General features: G+C 40.7%; 3 protein-coding genes across 3 annotated transcripts in view; 2 read left to right on the top strand and 1 right to left on the bottom strand.

Annotated features, from left to right (window-relative positions):
* Nucleotides 1-2374: 2374 nt before the first annotated feature.
* The window catches only part of LOC145464056 (voltage-dependent calcium channel subunit alpha-2/delta-3-like), a 30200-nt gene continuing 6223 nt past the window's right edge, over nucleotides 2375-26351 (bottom strand). The window contains exons 3-16 of the mRNA XM_081447872.1: nucleotides 22910-23062; nucleotides 22131-22424; nucleotides 21303-21431; nucleotides 20233-20458; nucleotides 18984-19240; nucleotides 18082-18226; nucleotides 7869-8222; nucleotides 7461-7696; nucleotides 6629-6787; nucleotides 5925-6113; nucleotides 5241-5450; nucleotides 4718-4928; nucleotides 3638-3776; nucleotides 2375-3137 (exon numbers count right to left, since the gene is read on the bottom strand). Coding sequence (XP_081303998.1) covers nucleotides 2770-3137; nucleotides 3638-3776; nucleotides 4718-4928; nucleotides 5241-5450; nucleotides 5925-6113; nucleotides 6629-6787; nucleotides 7461-7696; nucleotides 7869-8222; nucleotides 18082-18226; nucleotides 18984-19240; nucleotides 20233-20458; nucleotides 21303-21431; nucleotides 22131-22424; nucleotides 22910-23062 — 3070 coding nt within the window. The 3' untranslated portion in view covers nucleotides 2375-2769. The remainder of the gene's footprint in view (nucleotides 3138-3637; nucleotides 3777-4717; nucleotides 4929-5240; nucleotides 5451-5924; nucleotides 6114-6628; nucleotides 6788-7460; nucleotides 7697-7868; nucleotides 8223-18081; nucleotides 18227-18983; nucleotides 19241-20232; nucleotides 20459-21302; nucleotides 21432-22130; nucleotides 22425-22909; nucleotides 23063-26351) is intronic.
* Nucleotides 8229-18075, top strand: LOC145464057 (prostacyclin receptor-like). The gene is made up of 3 exons (XM_081447873.1): nucleotides 8229-11963; nucleotides 15791-15996; nucleotides 16519-18075. Exons 1-3 carry the CDS (start codon nucleotides 11199-11201, stop codon nucleotides 16685-16687), a joined length of 1140 nt encoding a protein of 379 aa, XP_081303999.1. The 5' UTR covers nucleotides 8229-11198; the 3' UTR covers nucleotides 16688-18075.
* On the top strand, nucleotides 24101-26308 carry LOC145463591 (uncharacterized). The gene is made up of 5 exons (XM_081447361.1): nucleotides 24101-24116; nucleotides 24231-24308; nucleotides 24429-24619; nucleotides 24763-24926; nucleotides 25097-26308. The coding sequence occupies exons 1-5, from the start codon at nucleotides 24101-24103 to the stop codon at nucleotides 25950-25952; spliced, it is 1305 nt and encodes a 434-aa protein (XP_081303487.1). The 3' UTR covers nucleotides 25953-26308.

Here is a 26351-nt window from a genome sequence, read left to right on the forward strand (position 1 = left end):
TTATCCCCGGAGACCCAGGGGCAGTTAGAGGGAGCGGGGCAAAGTCTAAACGGCGAGAAAAAAATTCGGGCAAAGAAAAGTCGAGAATTCTTCGCCCGAAATTTTTTTCTCGCCCGTTTAGACTTTTCCCCGTCCCCACTAACTGCCCCTGGGTCTCCGATGCGAAGGATTTACATTTGGCAAATAACGTAACCCTTGAACTGGTGAAGATTATTGTATGGTCCTTTTGAGATGAAGGGCATAGTTAAACATTTAAATATGTGTCCTCAGTTTTGTTAATTAATATTCAATAATTTTCGCTTTTAACTATCGCATGTTTTAAATTTACACATATACGCTTATTTCAATCACTTTCTTTTAACTTGAAAATGACCTCAGAGGGGTCAAAACGTCGTTTGTTTTTATCGTCAAATAAGTGAGTACCCGGGAAAAATGATTTCAGGAAAGTAAGTATGTACTTCATCCGACTCACAAAGAAGTTACCCGGACTAAACTATGATATTCCCCAACTTTTTTTTGACCTTTTAAATTTCTGTACGTGAGCCAAGACAGTGGGAAACAACGAAATTGTTTTTTACGTAGTCAGAACTTTTTGGCAATTCAAGAATCGATAATCTTGAGGCATTGTTTCTTCTCTGTTATGGATGTTGCGTTAGCATGTAATAAAATAGTTAAATCTTTATAAACTGAAGTGTACTCTTTCTTCACTAAAGTAGTATGAACATTGCTCTGAAAGCATTATGGCGTGGACACATGCGGTTTCTCCCACACGAGTCTCCACATCATTGACAACATAACATGAACTTACAAGGAATTCCATGAGCGAACTGTTTGTGACATTGCCAGTTATATTCTCTCACCGAATGAACTGCCTTAAGACGGTTTGACGTTTTACATCAAACTTTTTGAGCGTTTGTTATAGCCTTGTTGAACATTCTCGGAGTAAGTGAGAGAATTGTGAGATATGGGAGAGTACATATGGGCGAAAACAAAAAGTTACGCCACTGGGGAAAATATGCCTGGATCTCTTGATATCACCAGGACAGAGGGTTGTGGGGTGGGGCTGGGAAGTCAAGATTCCGTTTCAAGCAAGAATTTAATACACCATTTAACAGTTGTCTGCTCAGTGACCTGGCCTTTGTATGGCAGCGAGGCTAGACTTGACCTTGTTTTGATACAGACCTCACTGCTTTTGCTGTGTAAAACAAGTTGTTCTGATGCTAACTAGGTGCATTTCCATGACAAAAGCAGTGAGGTCTGTATCAAAACAAGGTCAACTCTAGCCCCCGCTGCCATACAAAGGCCAGGTCACTGAGCAGACAACTGTAAAATGGTCTATTGAACGAAATTCACGTGTCACGTATACTTTTAACTATAAATTAGTTCATAAATTCATAAATTACGTTTGTCTTTTATCTGTTAGTTACTTTGCTGTACCCAGGTCTTTTCGACACTTAACCAAGAGGCAAAGACCGGTTGCAGCCGCGTTTTAATGAATAAATCTCGTTACGACAGCTAAAAGCATTAAAATTTGTTCTTCGATTCTATACATTTATTGTCATGATTGCGATGTACAAAATTGCTCGATTGCAGATAGTTTATAAATTGGAATACATTATAGCGCATACAAAACCTCTGACTGAATCTCAATTGAAATTAAGTAACAAATTATATTAACTCTGCATAAATATACGTTCAAAATCCATCACAACAGTCGATTGTTAACCGTTGCTTAAGGTCTTGATTTTCACTGATTCATTCTTTTAATGTGTCCTTGTTTGATGGTAGAGAGCCCTATCTTCTTTGAACAAGATAAGAAGCCTACATGACTCTCGCATAGCAAGAACAGTGCCAAGATGAGAGGAACCTGGGTTCTAACAATACCAAATTTGGTCAAAACCCAAATCAGGCTTTGTTGCTTGGCTTGTTGTTGCCAGTCTTCATCTTGTAAGAAATGTCTCAAGTTCAATTCTCTAAAGGTTTATCATACATTTGATCGCCAGCATTGCTACTTTGCGTGTACAGCAATGCTGAGTGCATCAAAATAGTTGCTAAATTGATCAATACATTAAAAAGTGGTGAAGGTAGCTACGTTGTGCAATAGACCAACAGATGACAACAAACGGACACGACGCTGGCCAATGTGGAGTTGCAAAGAAATTACAGAGAAAAAAAAAAAAAGAAAAATATATATAACTCCAAGGTTCTATGACACGATGGAGGCACGGGAATATCACACACACTAAGATGGATTTACCTTGGCCAAAAGTAAACTGTACTTACTAAATACCTCGAAAATTGTCGAACCAAGGGTTGTGTTGTGATGAAGTGCAGGCTAAAGTGAATTTGATTTTGCAGTCACTTGACATGTATTTCAATGGCTTAATGCCGCATTACTCCTTTAAAACTTACTGACTTAGAAAGCAACCCTCACCCCTTTCTAGAATGATCAACCAATAATTTCTACATGTAAATCGGTTTGTGCACTATAACACTATGGCATCTCCTGGACTAATTTGCAGTAAAACCATAGGAAATTGACTAGACATGTCAAATGTAATTTTGGGTTGGTATTCCTAAACAAGTTATATATATTTTTTTAATGCACACAAATGTATTTAAGCCCTTTTGGGAACAATTCACATACTAAACGCATAATAAAAAGCCAGCAGTCAACTCAATATTGAACGTTCATTTGAACATAGATTTGAAAATCAAAAATAGACTAATTTTTCACAGAAAAAAACGATAAATTCAGCTTGACAAAAATCATCTCCATTTCGAAATGACAATTAAGGTAGCCACCAAGAGCTGTAGAAGATTGGGTATTGTTAAAGCAGTAGCTATATTGTAACTACACTTTATATGCACGTTTTTCAGAGCAGGACACTTCTCTTTCTTCTTGAGACTTGTTTGGGTGTCAATGTGCGCGCATGTGCCGTTCACGATGCGGAATGCGCCTGCGTCGAAGACTCTGTTACTGATGTGGCAGTTGAAGTTGTAGAAATACGACTGTCGGTACTCATTCCAGTTCTCTATCACCAGCAGATAGAGATTGGTCTTGGGGAGAGCTGAGAGAAAGAAGTTCCCGGATCGACAAGGTCCATCCACTGAGTCAGCAATGATGCCATCGGGCCCTTAAAGGAAGGATTGAGATCATCTTAATTCAACACTTACACAGATTATCAAGTTTGATTTCACACAATACTGAAAACCAAACAGCAACACTTAAAGGAAATGCACCAGATCTTTCATTTCGGCATCAATAGTCACACACTTGCTTTTCGTCTACACAGATCACCTTGCATAAGCATAGTATAAAAGTACGCTATGGCAGTTTAGAAATTGTTCACAAATATTTCCACACGGTTTGTCAATCGCTTTTTTAAGTTTGGTTGACACAAACCATTTTTGATGCCTAGACGCTTTGAATCTACTAAGGACTACCAAGAACTACTTCTACTCCCCCCTCCCCCCGTTGGATAGGGTACCCGTCCAACGCAGGTCACTCCTTTCCAGTATTTTGTCAGGTCGTCCTAGCAGATCCTCGGTGATCATTTATTATCAAAGGTGTGGAAAAGGTCGCTTGTCGATCATTTGTCTGCTTAGCATGCCCACAGAATTACATAAATCTTACCAAGGACCGAATCGTCCGAAGTGTACCCCACAACGTCTTGAATGCAGCCATACTCGTTCCTAAACGGCGGGATTGGTCCTCTGTTCTTGTAGTAATCATCTTCCTGCTCCGGGGTCTTCACGATACCTTCTAGTGTCACCTACAAGAACAATGTACGGCTCGTCACACAACACAACGATTGAAAACTGCTGTGCGTGACCCCAACCACTTACATCTATCACTGTCGTCGAAAAAAGCTTCAAAGTTAGGAAATCATGGCAATCAAGGCAACGAGAACCTCGCTAAACTAGACTGCGACAAGTCTCTTTCTTTTGCTAGAGTGAAACGCGATTACACAAATGTGAAGCAAAAGAAGAACGATCGAGCGGCGAAGTTCGAGGGCGCGAAAAGAAGGAAAATAAAAGGTTTAGAGACCATTAAGAGCGCGTAAAATGTTTTTCTACAAGTAGCAACGTGTCTTAACTATTTCCTGCGAAAAAGAGCAACGTGAAGTTATCAAATTCCCTGGTCAAAGTTGAACATGAACCAAGCACAACGGTGCAAAATGCTGAAATGTACCCAGCGGAACCTTAACGACATAAATACAGTTGCCACGAAGGGTTTATAGCTTTGTAACTTCAAAGAGTATCTTGAGATCTGGTTCATGTTCTTCATAATACCACCCGCTGGATTTGTCGCTGGTCTCGTTATCAACTCCTCGACCGTTCTGATAAGTGTTGATTATCAACTTAAAGGAAAACAAAACGGTTTAAAGACCATAATGGCTTTAAAAGTACGTAAAATGTTTTGATATGTAACAACGTGTCTTAACTATTTCCTGTGCAACAGAGCAACGTGAAGTCATCAAATTCCCTAGTCAAAGTTAAACATGAACCTAGCACAACGGCGTGATATGCTGAAATGTATCCAGCGGAACCTAAACGACATAAATACAGCTGCCACGAATAGTTTAAAGCTTTGTAACCTCAAAGAGTATCTTGAAATCTGGTTCATGTTCTTCATAATACCACCCGCTGGATTTGTCGGTGGTCTCGTTATCAACTCCTCGACCGTTCTGATAAGTGTTGATTATCAACTTACTTTCGGTGCATAGGGAGACACACTGCATATTCCCTGGAAATCAACCCGTTGATTCGGAACAAAGAACTTATGCTTCGTGATCAACAGTTTCATTATGTCGCCCTCTTTTCGTTCCAGGCTCACTCGTTCATATTCCCGCGCGTCTGTAGTGCTAACGCTGAGGAAGTCTGGGTCTGTGACCAAATTGGCCAAATTGTCCACTAAGTAGCATCTGAAAGGAAAATCAAAGTTAGTGCAAACTGTTCCAGATTTTCTACTGATAAGTCGGTATAAAATTTTCGTGAAAAAACACAAGGGTAAGGGACACTTGTATGACTTAAACTAAATATATAAGGCAACATCTCGTTTGCAAGAAACCCGAGTAGCATCATGTTTCATGTTTGTTCATATTGTCACTCATTTTCTATCCTGGCCATCGTTACCAGTGATTCCCACTTCCTAACGGGTTCCTGTAATGTATTGAAAACTGTTTTTTGGTAATTCAGAAAAGCCTTTTTTTCTTTTAATCGAGAAATAGCAATACCTTGTTTGACACAGATGTTCGCCATCAGGGCACGTGTAATTCATTCCACAGGATTTCGCTTCCCCTGAGCTATTGAGAAGCCCGTATACCCGATGATGGAAGTCATTGTACAAGATATCTAGAGCTGTAACTGCCTCCACGCGATCCCCAGCACACAAGGAACGATTTCCAGCGTATACACGACATTTGCCTGAAATACACTGAGCGTGCCTGAAATAGTAAGACGAAAGAGAGAGGAAAAGAACTCAATTCAGATGCTAGTAGTCACAACGGAGGCACTTATATATTCTTCTTTCGCGAGAAAATAACATCTTACCCGCTTAGTAAATTTATTTTTGTTTCCAGTTTAAGTCGCTTCCCGAGTAAGTCGGTTGGGAAAGTTAACAATACGGTTTAAATTCTTTTGAAGACCCGAAGACGATTGCGTCTTTGAATAACTTCAAATGCACTAATGACACAACGTAACACAATGCGTGACACTCTGGGCGACTGTGTGACGAAGTTACACGCAGTGTCGAACATGACACATCGTGACACACAGTATGACGTGAAGTGACGCAATGACATGATGTGTCACTAAGTAACATGGCGATTATGTGACACAGTGTAACATATCTGTACTGTGACTAGGCGAGACCATGTTATGCAGAACAGTAAGGTATTAAACTTTTATACGCGCCATACCTAGTACAAGGGCATCCTCCCAGAAGATTTTCCAGGCTTCCACAACTGATATTGGACGTGACTTTAGGAAGAGCCTGGAAAACAGCTTCTGAAATGGTGATCACTTTTCCAATTCCATTGGCATCCATGTATGCGTTCGACACTGCTGCTTTAGCTGGGTTCACAAGAGCACGATGATACCACGGACGCCTGAAAGGAAAAAATTAAACAACAACAACAACAACAACAACAACAACAACAAAGTATTAAAATGTCGAGATGATGTGCTCTACGGTTTCCATTCTACACGTTTTTGGCACTTTCATACAGATATCTAGATCCACTTTTTAGCTGGTAACCGCAAATCGCGGACAGTCAGATGACCAATGGTTTGTGGTGTTTTCAAGTGAGTCAGGATTTCTGTACATTTAATGTAACCTCACCTACAAAAGGTTCAGTTACACCAGGGCGCTCTAATGTTCCTTCTTGCAACCTGGTTACACTTTGGAAACCTTTAGCTATTAATCAGTGCAAATGAACAAATACTTCGCTTTCGTTTTATGTCACCGTTTGCAAAACGAACGCTGCGATATAGTTGGTGCCGTAGTTTCGGTAATTCAATCTAAATGGACAAGCTACTCTTAAAAACGTCTTACAGTAAAAGCAAACCAACAAAAGATGTAAGAATAGCAAAGACATGCATTCAACTCTTGAGTGATTCTTACTTGGTTGGATCGAAGTTCCTTCGAGAGCGGTGGCCTGGGTAAGAGCGGAAGACGCCACTCCGTGTCCCTATGTACGTCCAGGGTACGTCCTTCAAAATCTCGCTCGAACGATTATTCTTCCAAATGTCCTCTATCAACGACGTGATCTCTACATCAGGTCTATAACGACAAAGCATCAGCAACTAAACATTATGCATCAGTCATTCCAATAACCTCTATTTGCCACCAGAGGTCTTTAACCTGCTGGACAAGCGAACAGTTTCTGACAGAGAAACTCGAGGGAAACTGTGATCTTCGAGGAGCAGGCGATGATACCCAAGTACAAATCTCACTCGACAATAGACCAATTTCGATATATTAAAATTCAGCCTAACACAATAGACCTCAGAACGAGGCTCTGGGGAATAAACCCCACAAACTCTGTATTTATTCCCCAGAGCCTTGTACTGAGGTCTATTGTTTTAGGCTGAATTTCAATATATCGAAATTGGTCTATTTGAAAGCCAAATGAAGCTTACTGTGTTTCTTATCCTTGAAATATTTTACTACCAAGTCTCCAAATTTGTGCCCAAACGATCAAACAAGGAGTAACTCTGTTAAAGTGCAGAAATCGTGCTATCATGTTGAAATTTAACATTTTGTTTGAGGCAGCACCTGACCAAGCCACTTTATTCTGCTCCAAACAAAAGCTCAGTCAATCATTTTCTTGGTAAAAGAACCTCATCAATACAGCGACCCCATTAATAGGGCTAGATTTTTGTGGCCGTTGGTGACCGGATTAACGGGGTTCCACTGTACTCTTACACAGAGGTGTAGGTAAGAGACTGTTTACCTGACAGAGGTCCGAAATCGCCCTTGAGGGCAACCAATATTATCGCCTTTTCCGTTCAGAAATCGATGCGCCTCAATCGTGATATCACTGTTGTTTTCTCGGAACAGAAAGGTGTTGGGATGGCAGTAGGTCTTTGGGCCCAGCATCACTGTGGAAGCGTTAAACGTCACGGGAAGATCGGGGTAAAAAGACAAATTGTACTGTACATTAAGGTCTGTATACAGGTCACCGAACACCTGGAGTGAGAGATAAAACAGTTATTGACCCCGTGAAAAGTGGTTAATAAAGCTTGAGATAACTACAGATTAAGCGGTCAGAGAATACGAACACTTATTGAATTGTGCAAAACGTTCAGAGAAAACTCCATTTTCACCTCCAAATAACTCATCTGTGTATTTTGTTTCTTACCCGCTTTACTTCAGAGGAGTTGTAAGACTCGATGTTAGCGTAGTAACTAGCAGGGATTTTCGATCCGGGTGGCGGCGATGCTGGTCTGCGGTAATTTTTATCCGAGTCTGCGAGGTTGAAAGCAAACACATACTCGGAGTCTTTGATTGACGTGTAGTAATAAGTGGAAGGTAGCGTGACAAGCATCACGCCATCCTGAAAATCTCCCTTTGGAATGCTCCTGATGGCTTCTTCGATCCTAAGAGAGCCTGTTTCGCCATCCATCATGGCCTTGGCGACCGAGTTGAACTTCACTGGTTTACCGTTGCGTTGTTCAAGGGTGCTTATTGGAATGAAGATTGGATCATCTACGAGCTGGTAGAAAAACACAACACAACCAGTCAGAATACAACATGCAACTCTAATATGAGTAGCTTTATAGACCACGAGGAGTCAGATCATGGAAGAAGAACAGTGAAGAAGGGACAAAATTTCCGCCAGGACATTTTACGCTCGCTTTTCGCTTCTCACCACGCTACTTTTTAGTTGGCTTGCGTCGTCAAAACTTTATCTAAATCGTCTTCAGAGACACTTCGAAAACGCAAAGAAGCGGCCACCATTTTGTTAACCACCGCACACTACTAAGCTACTAGCATACACTACTCACTATCTACAAGAGAATACATGATAAGTAGCGTAGCCAATAAGAGAACGGCATTTGTGATAGAACGCTTATAGTTACACTAATATTTTGTTAATCAGAGCTGCAAAAGTTAATCAATATCATTATTCTTCCCACTGTTTATCTCACATCGCGTATAATATCTTCGGCAGACTTTCCCTTCAAATCGACAAGTTCTCCGAAATAATCAAATAATCATTTATTTTCCTCAATTTTCAAACCTTACTACTTGCCCGAATATGTGATAAGATCAGGAATATATCACTAGTGTAATGTAACACGTAGCGAAGAATCAAACTTCGCCTAAGTGACGACGTCTACATATTTCATTAAACGGCGTCTGCCATGCTCGTGGAACAAGAGCAACAGGACAAGTCTCAACGCATGCTAAGGAAAAGAACCCACGTGTAAATGGACGACACCACCATGCCACGCTGTTCAAAGTTTAAGTTTTCCATCTTTCGTTTTCCTTTTTCCCAAAAGAGGTCTTTTGTGAGCGTGGTTTGACTGAAACGGTGACTGTCTTGACATCATAGGAATTTTTACTATTTTTTTTGATAGAATGGCGTTCGAGAGGTCGTTTGTTGGCAGTGACCACAGGGTCATTTTCTTTACGATCTCCGTCCGTCCCCTGACCTCGCCACAGGCAAATATGAGTCAATAGACACGCGCTACCAACATCCAGAATCAGGTGAACACGGAGGTTTAACAACGGTTGACAAACGGTAATGTCACCTGATGATAGTTGTTAATCAATTTACATGAGTAAGATATTTCTCCACTTGGCTTATCCAACATACAACATCTTCCGTATCTTTCAAGAAATTTCAAAGCGGGTTTTTTGTGGGTTATGTGATAACTGAATCCTGCATCAACTGAAATATCTCTCGTTCTCTTGCACAAGACATGGAACTAACTTCCATATCATATTCCACATCATATCCTGTAGCCAAAAGTAATCCATTGCGGAGATACGCTTATTAAATAAGCGCCTAGTATGGCGTCTTTAAGAAAGTTGGGATGATTAGAAAACAGGGTTGACCTAATTTGAAGACCGGGAAATTTGTCACCTCAAGCGAGCCCATAATTGATTTGTAACTTCAACAATTTTTCTCAGGTAAGAAACACTATCAAACCGGACACTGCACGTTTCAAAATTTCCTCGCTGTTAATTCTCCCTCACTCTGAACAAAAACTACTTTTTAAACCCTTAGGTATCTATTCCCATCATGCGACTCATAGGTTTCAAATTCCTCAAACCAAAACTGAGGCAAGGCTTGATGTTAAATGTGCGTTGCATGCTTGGCGGGGTAACGGAAGTATATATTTCGCGGGAAACAATGACGCTAATAACTCCAAAAATAAAAATACAAACAGTCAAAAACAAAAAAGACAGGTTGAAAGGCTTGATAAATTACTTCCTTTGCCAGTGTCACTACGGTAGATAGATGCCATCTCTAACTTCAGTTTGTCAGTGGATGAAACTGAAATGGAGGCTGTTGAGCAGCTCTTTCATATGGTTCTTTTTGTTTCCATTACGTTGCAGAATGATATTTCGCTGGGATGTTTTTTTCAATTTGTAGACTCGGCAGTCGATAGAGAAGGAACAAACATAAGCTCAAAATACGGGGATATGTATACAATTGCTCTTGTTTGTTTTGATACAGGCAGCTGTGTGCATTCTAATAAGCACAAAATGAATTTGTTTTGAGCACGTCAATTGAGATCTCACCTCTTCCACAAAAGCTACTTAAACCGCACAAGGCAAAGCGTTGGAGATTTCAAAGCAGCGTCAAAATATAATTGATGAATAGCGAATTGCTTTTACGCCTTTAAATTAATCATTCAAAACAACGTGGAAAAAACTATGAAAGGAAATTGAATAGAAATTCATTAACTCGTAAACATAGCTCGAGTGGATTGCCCAAAACAAACAGCGCCGCTCCACTAAATCGAATTATTTTAAATTGAATAGAGATAATTTGGTTGAGGTATAAAACACACTCCTAGCGAAAAGGCATCCCGCTAATTCCGTTCTTAATATCTCCTACAGTACTTTATTTGCCGTAGTTACCCGTTCCAAGGATCTTTAATTTCCTGATTCGTAACACCAATGACACAATACTAAAGTCGTGTATAATCAATTTTTTTAACCATGATACCATAAATTTCCCTAAAGTTGAATAGCTCCATATACCATCCCGAGGATACCATTTGCAAATTTTACCGCAACAAAGTACGTAAGTGGAAAAAGTAGAAACAATTGCCGTCAAGACGGTTGCCCCGGGCGCATAATAAGGAAGGACTAAACAAAAAAACCCCCCTCGAGTTTCAACTTATGTAAATTACGTCGGCGTAAAGAATAAATTTCCAACTGGTTAGCAAGTCAATGAAAAATTTAATACACTCTGATCAAGAGGATGTGACGCCAGACTGGGTTAAAAGCGCTTTTCAAAGTCAAGGAAAAAACGCAAGGGCGAGCGGGCTTTAGCCAATCCGAATTCCACAAGAAATATTAGATTACCAAGAAAGATAAATTGAAACAGTCAATACATTATAAAGATCCGCTTTTCAACTCATGAAAGAAAATCAAGGAGCAGAATGTAGCTAACTATGATGGACCGGGAAACGATACTTGACGGAAAGACATTCTGTTAAACTGAAGCAGAATGACAAACGATGACTCTCGGATGACTGGAGAAGGAATTGTTTTATACATCATGTCGGTGACCGGTATTGTGGCTAATGGCTTCGCTGTTCTCGCCTCAGCCAGGCTTTTGAAGATGCAACCACTTAGCCCGAATGTCTTTGTGCTGGGGCTGTCTTGCGTCGATCTTCTATCACTCAGTTTTTTCTCGTTGCCTTCGTGGTTGTTCTACATCAAAGGGGAATGGATTGGTGGAAAAAGACTTTGCGATTTCCAAGGGTTTGTCTTTTTGTTTGCGACCCTTTGCTCGGCTTTTTTAGCTACATCCATGGCGGTAGATCGTTGTATAGCGGTAACGAAACCGTTTTTCCACCGCAAAACGATGACTGTGAACAAAGCAAAGCTTCTCATTTTAGGAGCAATAGCAGCCTCTTTCCTCATCTCATTTTTCCCGATTTTATCATTCGGAAGCTTCGTGCGAAATTTAAGCGGTTCATTTTGTACTGTGAACTGGTTCCCTCAGAATGCCTTGGACAGGGCTTTCTGTGTCTTCTACGCAGTTCTTGGCGGCCTACCGGCTATGGTCGTTCTAGTTTGCAACATCACGGTCATTTGGGAGTTGTTCAGAAGTAAGCAAAGACGAGTTTCTGTTACGAACATGATTCTGCCTGGAGCACAACAAATGGCACAGGCGAGAAACACCGAGCGAGACGACACGGAGACACAGTTTTCAAGAACGATGGTCTTAATTTCCGTAGTTTATCTATTTGGGTGGATTCCCTTTATGGTAAGAACTAACTGCTCAATGTTATAGCTTCATGTCTTTTTAGCGAAAGATTGTACCTAATCAAGACGCTAAATAACTTCAACTTTAACTTGTCAAAAAACCGCGAAATCCGGTAAAAAATATATACATCGCTATGAAACCTTCAAAGTATTTACCATTAAATTCAGGATTAAAGCTTTCTGGGCGATCAACTCCAGTTATTATTGCTTTTAATTATCACTTTAACCGAAATCTGATAAAAAATATCACCAGAAGCAAAACTGTATTAGTTTTTCCACGATTGACAAAGCGGCGTGTCACGAAGCTAGCAGACATCACTTTGCTCCTGTTATTTACACTCCTGACTATTGTGCAGCGAACTATTAATTTACATTATTGTGAATTTGATAACTCCAAAATTGACTAAGCCGAAAGATGTCTGTCTGATGTTCGGCAAATAGAGAAGCTTAGAGTCAAAAAGTCAAAAAAGCGGAATCCGCAATGCGCAATTCGCACCAAAGTTAAATTTCTAGCGGTTTAAGACAATTGAATGTTTGAAACTTGAGCAACCATGTTAACCGTGAGACGCTGTCAGATTTCTTAAAGTCAAAAAGCGGAAACTCTTTTCGTTTGGAATCGTCCCGGCGTAATACAATTCTCAGTCGATATTCCACGCAAAATCTTTTATCATCGCTTTGGTCACCATCGATAGAATTGTTTCAATATCGAAAGCTAAAAGCTAATGAATATAATTGATATTTTTCTGCAGCCTTGCACGTTCTGCATATCTTTTCAAAGGCAGTCAATTCCGGAGCCAGACATAAATGAGTCATTTACGATTTTTTTTAAACATTATTACAGATTAACTAACACGTTTTGAGGCTTTCAAGTGTAAGGTTAACTGAAACGCAAGTTATTTCCTGAGAGGCTTGACACTTTACACCTGTGGAAGTCTCTCTAATGGCAAACACCTTGCACGCATTAAATTAGTTTTCTAAAACAAAAAACATCAAGGACCTTAAAAAAAAAAAAGAAAGAAACAGAAACAGAAAAACTGGAACAGAGAAACATCCATTACAGTTAACAACACAAAAATTGCGCGCAATTCGCACCAAAGTTAAATTTCTAGCGGTTTAAGACAATTGAATGTTTGAAACCATGTTAACCGTGAGACGCTGTCAGTTTTCGCGTAAGATGGTCTGAAAGAAAAAAAAGCTGCAGACTCATCGACATGCGTCTACTTTGTTTGAGAACGTGTCCATAAGAAAACCACGCAGAACCAGGCAGGAGGCGATACAGCTCAAATCACCGATTTCCCTCAAACTTGGCGCAAATGTTAACTCTGGAGAGTGAATGGTTATGGCAAAGTAAAAGGTCAAAATGTTTTATTTCCTCCAAGTTAGGGGGACCCCGGCAAAAATGGTTATTTGACACCTATTTCTGCGTATTTATTAACTGTCGTTGCTTAAGTATTTCTACGACAACAAGAGCCATATGAAGTAAGGTGCATATCAGCAACTGCAATTACAAATCGTTTTAACGTGGATAGCGAGAGCCATAGTAGAGGGGACAAATTCCCCTCTACTAACTACTTCCTCTACTTCCTTTTTCCGAATCTTGAAAAAAATTTTGGAGAAGATTTTAAGAAAATGCTTAGCTAGATATTTCTTGGTGAATTCGAGTTATGTTACGGCAGCAAAACGGCTTTTTTGTGTTTCGGTGATCGAATGTTCATGAAATGGCCAAATACCGTAAACAGTACGCCAGCACAGAAACAACATTCAACTCCCCAAACATTTTATGGCGTTTTTGATACCATTAGTAATAGTTCTCACTATCCACGTTAGAATGATGTGTATTTGCTGTTGCTGACTGCGGATATTTGCCATATGAAATGGGTATAAGGGTTTAAGCATATAAGGGTATAAGGGTTTAAGGGCATAAGGGTATGAAGGTTTAAGGGTACAAGAGTACAAGGGTATAAGGGGTATAAGGGGTATAAGGGGTATAAGGGTATAAGGGGTATAAGGGTATAAGGGGTATAAGAGTATAAGGGCTATAAGGGTATAAGGGGTATAAGGGATAAGGAGTATAAGGAGTATAAGGGGTATAAGGGGCGTAAGTGTATAAGGGTATAAGGGGTATAAGAGTATAAAGGGTATAAGGGTATAAGGGGTATAAGGGTATAAGGGGTATAAGGAGTATAAGGAGTATAAGGGCGTAAGTGTATAAGGGTATAAGGGGTATAAGAGTATAAAGGGTATAAGGGTATAAGGGGTATAAGAGTATAAGGGGTATAAGGGTATAAGGGGTATAAGAGTATAAGGGGTATAAGGATATAAGGGTATAAAGGTATAAGGGTATAAGGGTTTAAAGGTATAAGGGGTACAAGGGGTACAAGGGGTAAAAGGGTTTAAAGGTATAAGGGGTACAAGGGGTAAAAGGGTTTAGGGTATAAGGGATAAGGAGTATAAGGGGTATAAGGGTATAAGGGGTATAAGGGTATAAGGGGTATAAGGGTATAAGGGGTATAAGGAGTATAAGGGCGTAAGTGTATAAGGGTATAAGGGTATAAGGGTATAAGGGGTATAAGGGTATAAGGGTATAAGGGGTATAAGGAGTATAAGGGCGTAAGTGTACAAGGGTATAAGGGGTATAAGGGTATAAGGGTATAAGGGTATAAGGGTATAAGGGTATAAGGGTATAAGGGTATAAGGGGTATAAGGAGTATAAGGGGTATAAGGGTATAAGGGGTATAAGGAGTATAAGGAGTATAAGGGCGTAAGTGTATAAGGGTATAAGGGGTATAAGGGGTATAAGGGTATAAGGGTATAAGGGGTATAAGGGTATAAGGGTATAAGGGTATAAGGGTATAAGGGTATAAGGGTATAAGGGTATAAGGGTATAAGGGTATAAGGGGTATAAGGAGTATAAGGGTATAAGGAGTATAAGGAGTATAAGGGTATAAGGGGTATAAGGGGTATAAGGGGTATAAGGAGTATAAGGAGTATAAGGGCGTAAGTGTATAAGGGGTATAAGGGGTATAAGGGTATAAGGGGTATAAGGGGGTATAAGGGGGTATAAGGGTATAAGGGTATAAGGGGTATAAGGGGTATAAGGGTATAAGGGGTATAAGGGTATAAGCGTATAAGGGGTATAAGGGGTATAAAGGGTATAAGGGTATAAGGGGTATAAGGGTATAAGGGTATAAAGGGTATAACGGCATAAGGGTATAAGGGTATAAGGGGTATCGGTATAAGGGGAAATCGGTAATTCGAGTTGCATCACCTCCTGCCCGGTTCTCCCCTGGACACACTCTTAAAAACCATTAAAGTCAAACATGAAAAGCGGCGATATACGAGATCAGTTTGCACCGCTTTCATTTCCGTCAACGTTCAACATTTGGTTTCTCCCACCATTACCGACACATTGTCAAGCAGACGTGATGAGAATAAAGAAAATCGTCAATTAGATGATACTGTCTAGATATGAAGCCAATTTCTTAAAAGTGACATTAAAAGAAATGTATCAAAGCAGTTACGAGAATTGATGTATCAAGAATGGGACTAAAAGCGTTAAACGCAACATTGTTTCAATTTTGAGTTGTTGCCGCACTGCAGTTCAGTTTTAAACTGACTGTCAAATCCCTTCGATTTTTCGTTTCCCGAGCTCTACTATTGGTTCAAAATCCTCGTGCAAGATGGTCCAACCAGTGACAGCAAACTTCCGGGTTTTTTTAGCCAATCAGGTGCAAAACCAAAACCAATCGTGAATTTTCCCGCGCTTACCATCGTCGCAGGATTTCTAACGCGAGTTTTGATTGGTTGAATGCGGTCTTTGCTTTTCAGGTCCGTCTCATTGGCAACGCGTTCTACGACTGGCGCAACAGCTCTGCGGATCTCCTCGTGTGTTCCTTTCTGATGCTGAATTTCATCGCTGATCCCTTTATGTACGTTTTAACGCGGAAACAATATCGTCAAGTGCTAAAGATGATTTTTACGTGCCGATGTAAGGGGAGACTGGACGATCGCGTGCTTCCTTTAAAAGTTCAAAGGTAAGACACAGTTAACACAGTTCAGTCACGGTATTTTTGGCCGCGTACAGAATTACCTTTAAATTGAAGGAAAGATGAAAAGAGCAGTTAACTAATAATAATATACTTTAATAATATAACATAAAGGAACAAGAATGGTTAAGGATGGACAAGATTGACTCCGATTAAAAACGACAAAATTGAAAAATTTAGGCTGAACTTTTCAAGATGCGCAAACTGTGACGTAGCTCCTTTAAATAGTCCTCTTTTTGGCATAGGAATTAAAACCTTTTATGTTCACCGGATACACCTGATGAAAAAAATCTGTTTCAACCAAACTTGTTCGGTCAAGATGGCTGGATATTGGCCTCGTTCCTTTTTTGCGGGCTTATGGACATTTAAAAGCACGCAGAAAAGAACTTGGCCGATATCCAGCCATCTTGACCTCACGCTTGGTCAATAACCCATATATCTTTTTGTATCGTATGTGCAATTTTTTTTTTTTTTTTTTTCATCTTCTCTCCACTGATTTCATCATCCCAGTCATCATCCCAGCATATCCTCGGCTAGTATGCAGGCGTTCTGTTTCTCGGTCAATGAACGACAACTAAACGACTTACGAGAAATACTGAAGAGTACTTCACCTTATCCGCGAAGCACAGACCAGAGAAACAGACGCAAAGACATAGCTGCAGTTCTTCAAACAGTTTAGCACCGGAAATATAGTGCATCGCTACTAGCAGTAACCTCGAGGCGACGGTCCTAGCGAGTTTGTTCCTGGTTCCAGGTCCTGTCGTTTTTTACATGACGTCACGTCCAGGCTGTTCTCGTTTCAGATGTCATGTGACCACACATCTTTGATTAAATCTAATGAGCCCGTGGTTCAAGGTAGGGATGTCCTCATGACGACAATTTGACGTCACAATGTTCGGAATGATCACGCTATTGGATGAGAAGACTCGGTAGCTCTTCGGAAACTTAAACGAGGATGGATTAATGAGAAACGGCATTTTCTCTCCCGAATGAAAGCTAAGTGAGTTTAAATCAGAAAACAAATTGACTGTGTGTCTTGTACACTAGAATTATTGCAGCTGCGGTACTGTTATATAACGTAGTTATATTGTAGTAATAGTACAGAACTTAACATCTGACTGCAAAAAGGAGATGTGATCAACCAGAAGTTCTCATAAAAACGTATACGAGAAAAAAAGCAATATCTTACAACTTCAGTCAAGTTTTAATGAGACAATAAATTGACTGCACGTGCGTTGTACACAAGAAATGTTTTGGTTCTGCTACGGTAGCGTGATGGTCTCATGGTTAGTGTGCTCGCCTCCGGATCGAGTGGTCCGGGATCAAGCCCCCGCTGGGGACATTGTGTTGTGTTCTTGGGCAAGACACTTTACTCTCACAGTGTCTCTCTCCACTCAGGTGTATAAATGGGTACCGGCTAATTTAATCCTGGGGGTAGCCCTGCAATGCCTAGCGTCCCATCCATCCAAGTCTTTAAAAAAAATACTCCTAGATACTATTTAATTTCACTCAGCTGGATTAGCGTTTAAGTTATTCTGGCTGATTTACCTAACTTTCTGTTTCAGTTACCATTCCTGTAACTAAGGGTTTTTCTATTTTGGTAATAAAGTGTGTTGTTGTTGTTGTTGTTGTAGTCGCTTCATGCTACAGAATCGGAGATAAGCGCTGCCCTGATGGGCCACTTGGCTTGTGTGCAGACTTAACCGTTTTACAGTTGGTAAAATTAGGGAACTTTCGATCCCACTGCAAAAAGAGATCTGAATATTCATCGAATATGTAAGGATAAGAGATTACCATAAAAATATATTTTTTGTCATACAAGCTGAGTTAACTATGGTTAGTTATGCCATTTCTTAACTGTAAACGAATAAGCTTGCTGCTTCTCGAGGACTTGTTTACTAGGTATTCCAGAAAGGGGATTGTGAAAATAAAGAAGCTCACCATGTCTGAATAGGGACGGCCTGACTCAATGTCAAAACTTCCAACAAGAATTACAGAGAATTCGTACAAAACATTAGGGACAATTCAGATCTTGAACATAAGACTTGAAGGGTCAAGTGGTGATTTTCTCACCTCGGTACTAGGTCGCAGCAGCGGGTGAAAGATTGTCTCTCCTCCTTCATTCACCAGGAAAGCGTACACAGAACCCCACTGGTCGTTTAACAAGATGTTCTCAATTTCCTCCAAGGTGGCGTCAATACCAACCACGCCTATTGTCCTAAAGAATAAAAGATTGATGTTTTTTAATAGGCTTGTTTGGACTAGATCACAAGTGCCCACCCAGCTTACTATGAGCTACAGAATTTTGCAGGCGTTATGTTGATAGTATCACCATTATAGCAGGTTCTGTCAAGGGTCACGATATGTCACACACTGTCACGCTATTATATTTTTAACAATTCTGACCGATAGTCAAAGGAAACTTGTCTTGGAATCGAAAAAAAAAAAAAATTCAAAACGATGGTTTCAAACGCAAGAAATGCAATACAGCTTACAAATACAAACACTTCTCGTCGCTCAAAAGCCAAAGTGCTGGTGAGCGTTGGTGGCGACTGTATTTACAGAACAGAAAGACAAACAGAAACGAAAAAGTGTCAAACAAAGTGCCTTGTCTAGCGTGACCTGACCAGGCGTGACCTGGACAACTGTGACACAGCGCGAACTAAGGATGGCCAAGTGAACTGTTACCAAGCGTGACCGCGACAAGCCAATCTTAGCCTAGCTTGAACAAAGGTATTACACCGGTAGTCACTGCAGAAACTGTTGGGTTGCTTTGGTGGGCAGGTGAAATACTTAACTATTAATCAACTTGCAGTTGATAAAGGTTAATTAACCACCGTTAGTAGCAAGTTTACGAGGCTGACACTTGGAACGTTAGCCATTCGTCAAAACAAATAAGTTTGCTCTTGCGGCACTACTCGTTCCAAACATTTCAACCCCGCGAGAATCACGCGATCACAACCAACGTGACTTACTTGTTCGTGACTTTGCTGATAACAGGCATGGCTACAGTGACCATGAGTCCCAGGCCCGACGCGTCCAGGTAGGGAGAAGTCCACGTGAGATTGCTGATACTGATTGTATTGGACGCTAAGAAACTGTAGTAATCCTGCATCTGAGAGATGATGTTTTCTTCATCAGTTAATTTCTTCATATAGCCCTGGTTGTCGCAAGACAGCTTTCCTGGCAATTCTTCACTATCATCCGCGGTAAGGTACGAGAAGATTCGAGCCTGAAAACGAAAATCAGCGACCATGTTCAATTAAAAAAAAAACACAGTTGAGTTCCGTCAAGGGGAAAAGTGAAAGCAGCTTGTTTGTAATAAATTTAGATTTAGAATTGCTGACGTTTTTCACGGCATCTCAGAGCTGTAATCACTCTGGCCAATCACAAAGGGCACAGACAATCCAGTGAACCAATCAAAACTCCAAGTAATTACATGTAGCCGACGCGAAGCGCGGGAAAACGAGTGCGAGCGAGTCACGATTGGCCTCGGCTTCCCTTCTGATTGGATAGTCTTACAGAGTGGCGCGAGTTTTTTAAACCAACCGCGGAACGTAGCAATGCAAAACCAATTACTTTTCAACACAAAAGTGAAAACCGCTCTATCAATACTGATTTCGAATTCTACGCTACTCTTGGATCAGCTATACCAGCTTTGCACAACCGGACTTGGTAGACAAAATAAATTGGCAATTGCCGAAAGGTTCACTGGCCTGTCGTCACCATATACTCTACTAACAGACAGACACAGAAGTTATCGTACCTTCACTCCCTGAAAATCCCTCTCCAGGGGCGGTTTTAGTGGGGGAAGAGGGGAAGGGGGCCGGAACCACCTTTTTTTTGTATTTTCGAAATGCTCCCAGAATTCTATAAGCAGCGTCTCCAGGAAAGAAATTTTCATTCGGTTTGTGGGTGGGTTTGTTTGGGAGGGTTGCTTGCACTCTACCTCAATTTCTTCGGCTCCCTGTATATGAATTCAGTTGATCTGCCCAGCTTTTTGCTCTCGTATCAGAACCAGCGTTCTACGCTTCGCCACACATTCCTACGCGTAACAAGTCAAAACAGTGTCTGCGGAGGAGAGTATTGGTGAACTGTTCTCTGGCTGCCAAACAGATACATTGTAATGTCCGAGGACAAACTTTCGCGCAGATTTTTCGATCCAAATGGATTTGCTTGATTATAGGTCTTGAAATACTTGAAAACAACGATTTTATAACTCACCCTGGGATTCATGTATCTGTTTCTGGCCGCCACTTCATCCCACACGTCATTCCAGTCATATTTGCAGGTCTTCCCTGGCACGTAACCACTTCTGGTGTAGGATCCTGGGCCACAGCGCACAGGGTCCCCATCATTGTCCACTCCATCTGTAGCAAACACGATGATACTCTGACAGCCGGTTCTGGCACCTCCTTGAAGGAGTTCAAAAGCCAACTTGAACGCTTTTCTGTGAAATAACAAAGCAAGAATACAAGTGAAAATTCGTGTGCGTTCCATCTTGTTAGCCATGAAAGCCTGCAGTCCACACCGATTTCTCGAGGTTTGGGCAAAGCAAGACATAGTTAGGGCTCGTTTTCACAAGCATGTAAGCATTTCTTAGCAAACGACGCTACCTAACTGTACCTTACTGCACCTTGGTACGTTGCTTATGCCTACCAGTATGCTTATGCGCCAGTGGAAACCAACTTTAAAAGAATTACGCCATATGCGGTTGTCCAAAAGCCTGCCTGGACACACGGTGCAACATGTCACAAAACGTTGAAGAGGTTTCAATAACTGCTAAATTTACTTCAGCAACAACCTGTGCAGCAATTTTAACGCCTGCCCAAAAGTATTTGCAACATTCAAGGGCGCCATGCCAAACCAGGCGCTTTTGTATTGTTTTTACCTCTATTAAGCGGCCAACCCCTTTTAAGTGGCCACTATCCATTTCCCGAGGGTGGCCGTTTAATAGGGGTTGAACTGTAGTTACAAAGTATTTCCCCGAAACATTTTGTTCAAATTTTGGTCATTGTAGTCAGCAGTCGTAGTCTTACTCAGATCTTCTGATTCTGTTCTCTGAAAGTCGTTCCAAGAGCTCTTTATAAGTTGTCAGATCAAACTGAAAACCCAAGAGTGATCAAGACTCCAGCACTAATTTTCTCACAGCTATACTTAGTCAAGAAGGAGGATAAAGAGAAGCTAGGGTACGTTGCCTTGATGGATCATAACATTCTCTGAACTATCATACCGGTAACAAGAAATCTATGACAATCAGTAAAGGAAATCACTATTTCAATCAAGGATCTTACTTGAGTTCACTTGTTCCTCCCGCCTTCAGGTTATCAATCTTTTCAATCAAGTCCTTCCTGTGAGAAGTGGATGCTGGTACAAGCCGGTTCTGCTGACAGCTAAGCACTTCACTTTTATACTCAAACCACCTGAAGTTCATTAACATACAAAAGAAATAGACAATACCCATACATATCTTTGTCGATCAAGCAGTCATTGAAGAGTTTTCCACTACATCCTGATGTGTGCTCTTAGTGACTAAGTTTTTCCTAAGCCATGTTAAATAGGGTCTTACAGACAAATGTCTCGTGACCATTTCCTTCAGCACATCAATCCTCGTATTTGACCAGCAAACTCAACTGAAAATATGCAGAATTTGTCGCAAAATTTCAGAACTCAAATGTACACGTCACTAATTTTCTCAGGATTCGTGTTTCTCCTAGCTCGCTACGCAGACGCTCTTAGGGCTCGTCACGCGTTCCTTCCCCACGAACGTCGGGAAGTTCGTGGGGAGGAACGCGTGACGAGCCCTAACAGCGTCTGCATTGGGAGGCTATGTTTCGCCCTCATCCTGTATGAGTACATTTTTTGCAGGAACAACTCCACAACGACGTGGCGTGTTCCTATATCAAGTCCATTAGCAAAACAAATGTTTAAGAGCAGCTTCAAAGGTGTTCTGGGATAAGTAACTTACAATTACTGACAATATCAACCTGTTGCTAACAAGTGCTCTCCATGTCATTCCAAACTTTATAGCACCAGTATTGAATTGGTCAGGTTTAAATCGAAGCATTACTAACAATAACAAAAGATTTGTATATTTAACATTGTAATGTTAAAACACTCACTTCCCAACTTCATCCCAGTGGCTCTCATGGCCACAAATGACATTGACAAAGTCTTGCTTTGTCAGTGTATTCAAGACTGTCTTGGCCACTTGTTTTGCCATGTGGAATTTCTTTCCTTCCATTGACAAGCTGCAGTCCAGAATGATGACAATGTCTTTCGGGCCTGATGTGGCACCAATATACCAGGGCCTCAGCCTGGGATCATAGTCAATGTGGAAGCCAGCAAAATTTAAGGACCATTCACGGCTTGGGTACGCTCTGAGGAAACCCTCGATTGAACCAAAATTCTGCCACCTAGCAAAAAGCAAATCAAAGTAAGTTGTATAATTATATAACTCGTGTTTTGCTTAGGTAATAATTATTTGTATTGTAAGGATTACAGTCATGTTCAAAACTTGCTGAAATTAAGTTGTCAACAAAAACTAACATCTCTTACTTCTAATTTGATTCAGAAACAGTGGATGGATAGCCATTTCCTGGACGTGCCACTGCTAACTCTCATTTTCAAGCTTGATTCTTGTACATTATGTAAACTTTTCAGAACATATCCATACCTTCCCCACAGAAGGGACTTTTTCTGAGACCCACCCCACCCCTCTGGAAATTCAAATAAAGCTTCATACATTTCTGTAAATGTTTTGGTCTTAAGGAACCTCCACCCCCGGGAAATTACAATCCCTTATGTGGGAGGAGTATGGATATTTTCTGGACCTGCACATTGCAGATTAGATGTACTTGTTATGTAGTAAATCTGATCAATCATGTGAGTAATAACATACCTAAGCTCTGGATCATTCTCTAAATTCTCCTTGAACACATTATCCAGCAGAGATGACCAAAAGACAGCTTCAATTAACTTCGGGTTATTCCTGTCAACCTGATCAGAGATCTTCACGGAACTCTTACTTTTACTGACTTTCTGCTTGAACAACCTGTGTGTTAGAAGAGAACATGTGTTTAAAAAAAAAAACAGAACATGACACAGAATTTAAATGACTAACTAAAGGTATGTAGTCACTAACGGTACTAGTCATATCAATCTGAAAGCCATCATTACTGGCAGAGCCAAAGGCACATACTGCAAAAAAGGTTAAGTCTGCTTATAAGCCAAGTGGCCCCATAAGGCCAGAGCTTATCCCGCTTCCTGTAGCATGAAGTGACTAGGAATGTTTCTACTCCTTCCTGGATGGGATGGCACATGTAGTTCATCACAGGGTTACACCCAGCATTAAATTTGCTATTACCCATTTGTACACCTAGGCCTGGGTGGAAAGAGGCACTGCGAGAGTTACCGTAAATCCTCGAATTAGCGCCCCCTCCCCCCCCCCCCAAATTAAGTGTCCCTTCTATCAGCCAAAATTTGAAATAAGTACCCCACCTCGAATAAGTGCCCCCCTCCCCTCCCCCCATTTTGAGGATGAGTAATGAGACAACAAAGGATGTATAGTTTTTGTCATGTAGTATTAGATTTCTACATTGTTTCAGTTTGTGAACACATTTAGTGAACACGTTGAACACGTTAAGTACTAACGGTGTCGCACTTTAAACTTTAGGATCAGCTTTTTATGTCAATAAACAGCTTATGTTGGTGTTAACGCACAGATGGTGTTTTAAAAAAATGATCACGTCAAGCCACGATTTGGGAAAAATTAAATAAGCGCCCCTCTCGAATAAGTGTCCCCTGCCTTCTCCTAAATTTGAAATAAGTACCCTGGGCACTAATAGGCCCTTTGCAGGATCCAGTCACATGCCTGGATATCACCTAGCAACGCAATGCTGGGACGCAAGCGTTTCGGCCGCCATCTTGAAATTTGTAGCGTGGCGAAGTGACTTTGTAGGTTCTCTTTTTTAATATTGGCGATCTGCTCGACTTTGAGACTTTTTTACCTTGGTGAAACTGTAACTAGGGTCTTTTTGTGACTTTCCGAGAAAAATACGAAACCGGGTGACCGTGACGACCTGTTGACCTCATGGTGAGCAATGAAGGTAAGTAGCCGTTATCTGTTGTTTGGGCTTTGTTTTGCTTTTTTGCGCGGGAAAAGATTTGAATATTTGCATATTAACTAAAGCAGCCGTATAATAGGCCTTATGCGTGGTAAGATTCGGCTCGTGTAAAACGGTCACCAGTAACGTCACAAAAAAAGAAATGTTCCCGCAGTAATTTTCACTTCAACTCTGGTAAATTATAGTTACAATATGGATGTACTGCAATGTGTAGCAAGATTGTGCTCGCTCCTATTGATTTCACGTCACACAATTCTGACTAGTGTTCGTTTGTTTTCGTATTTCGACTTGTAGTTGACAGTAGCCCGAGTTCCCCAGTCCGCAAGAAGAAAGCAAAGGGAGGGGATTATCATTGCTGTGTGCCACAATGCACTGGTGATAGTCGCTATGACAGCTCATTGAGGTTCCACCGTATGCCTAAGGAAAAGAAAACTCGAAGGCAATGGATTGCTAAAATCCGGAGGGATGTTGGCCCATATTTCAAGGTTATTGTTTTTTTCTTTTGATTTTGTTTTTGTTTGTTTGTTGTTGTTTTTTTTTCCAAAAAAGAACACCATTTCTGGTTTGGCTTTCGTGCTTGTTATCTGTATGTTTCAGTACTTACTTTGTTATATATAACTATATATAGATAACATCCAAGACAAGAGTTTGCGGTAAGCACTTCAAGGAAGAGGACTACCATTGTCCTGACCGTGCAGGCAGGCGCCTGCTCAAAGAAGGAGCTATCCCCACTGTTTTTAATTGGGCAGCTGCCTCAAAACCCAGACGGGAGATAATCAGACACATCAAAAGGTGTGTTGAACATGAAAACTTGACAAAAGAAGTGTTGTAACTTTATAGCCCTATTTCAAAATGCTGTCACTGTTTTTGTTTTTTTTGCACGATCTTGTTATCTTTTGATACAGCTGATCTGACCATGCAATTTTTAGAGCGATAATTTTGATCCTTTTTGACCTTAATAGTGCCACTCAGACAGATGAGAGTGACAGCAATGATGATGCTCCACGTGCACCAGAAAATGATCCCCAAGCAATGCTAAACGAAGAACTTCAACAGACTAAGGCACAACTTCGTGCTGCACAAGCTGAGCTTGAAGAGCTAAGAAGAGAATCAGAAAGGACCAGTAGAAAAGCAAACGCTGCACTTGTTCTTGTGCAGCAAGAACTTCAAAGACACAAGGAGCAAGCTGCAGCTGAACTTAACATTTTCAAGTTTGGCATTGAGAGATTCTCTACAGATGATGATGCCATCAAATTTTACACTGGATTCTGTTCATATAAACATTTTATACTTTTTTATGATTTCATAAAGCCAACAGCAGAAACAATGACATATTGTTATGCATCCGGTATCCTTGAAAAGCACCCAAATATCTGGGCTATGCATTTGATAGATGAATTGTTTATGTTTCTTGTTAGGATTAAACTAGGGCTTTTTCAGCAGGACCTCGCTCACCGCTTTAATTTACATATTTCATCTGTTAGCAGGAAAATTACCACATGGGCTAATTATTTATATTTTTTTTTGGGTTCACAAAGCATTTGGCCTTCTAGGGCTGATGTGTGTGCCAAGATGCCAGGGGAATTTAAGAAACACTACCCAAATACACGTGTTATCCTGGATTGCACAGAGATTTTTGCTGAGACACCATCATCTCTCCTTTTGCAATCTCAGCTGTATTCTTCATATAAGAGTAATACAACTCTGAAGGGTCTAATAGGTATTTCACCACATGGTGCCATTACTTTGTTTCTTCTTTGTATACAGGGGCAATTTCAGATAAAGAAATTACAAGATGTTCAGGGATACTTGACCTAGTAGAGGCTGGGGATTCTGTGATGGCAGATAAGGGATTTGATATAGAAGATCTGCCCAGAGAAAAAAATGTAAGCCTTAACCTTCCCCCTTTTTTGGAGAGTAGAAGCCAGTTTTCTGCAGCTGAGGTTCAGCAGACCAAAATGATTGCAAAAGTCAGGATTCATGTAGAGAGGGCCATTAGGAGGATCAAAGAATATCACATTTTTGATTCAGATGTTCCATTGTCCATGTTAGGCTCTATCAATCAGCTATATACAGTTGCATGTTTATTAACAAATTTTCAAGGCCCCTTAATTTTAAATGGAGCAAAAGTACATTAAAACCTTCCCACTAGTAGGGTAATAAAGTTTTTACAAGCTGTTTGCTTGTGATGTGTTTTTGTTTGTATTTTTTTCATAC

This window comes from Orbicella franksi, chromosome 12 (assembly GCF_964199315.1).
Source record: "Orbicella franksi chromosome 12, jaOrbFran1.1, whole genome shotgun sequence".
In the NCBI taxonomy this organism is placed as follows: domain Eukaryota; kingdom Metazoa; phylum Cnidaria; class Anthozoa; order Scleractinia; family Merulinidae; genus Orbicella; species Orbicella franksi.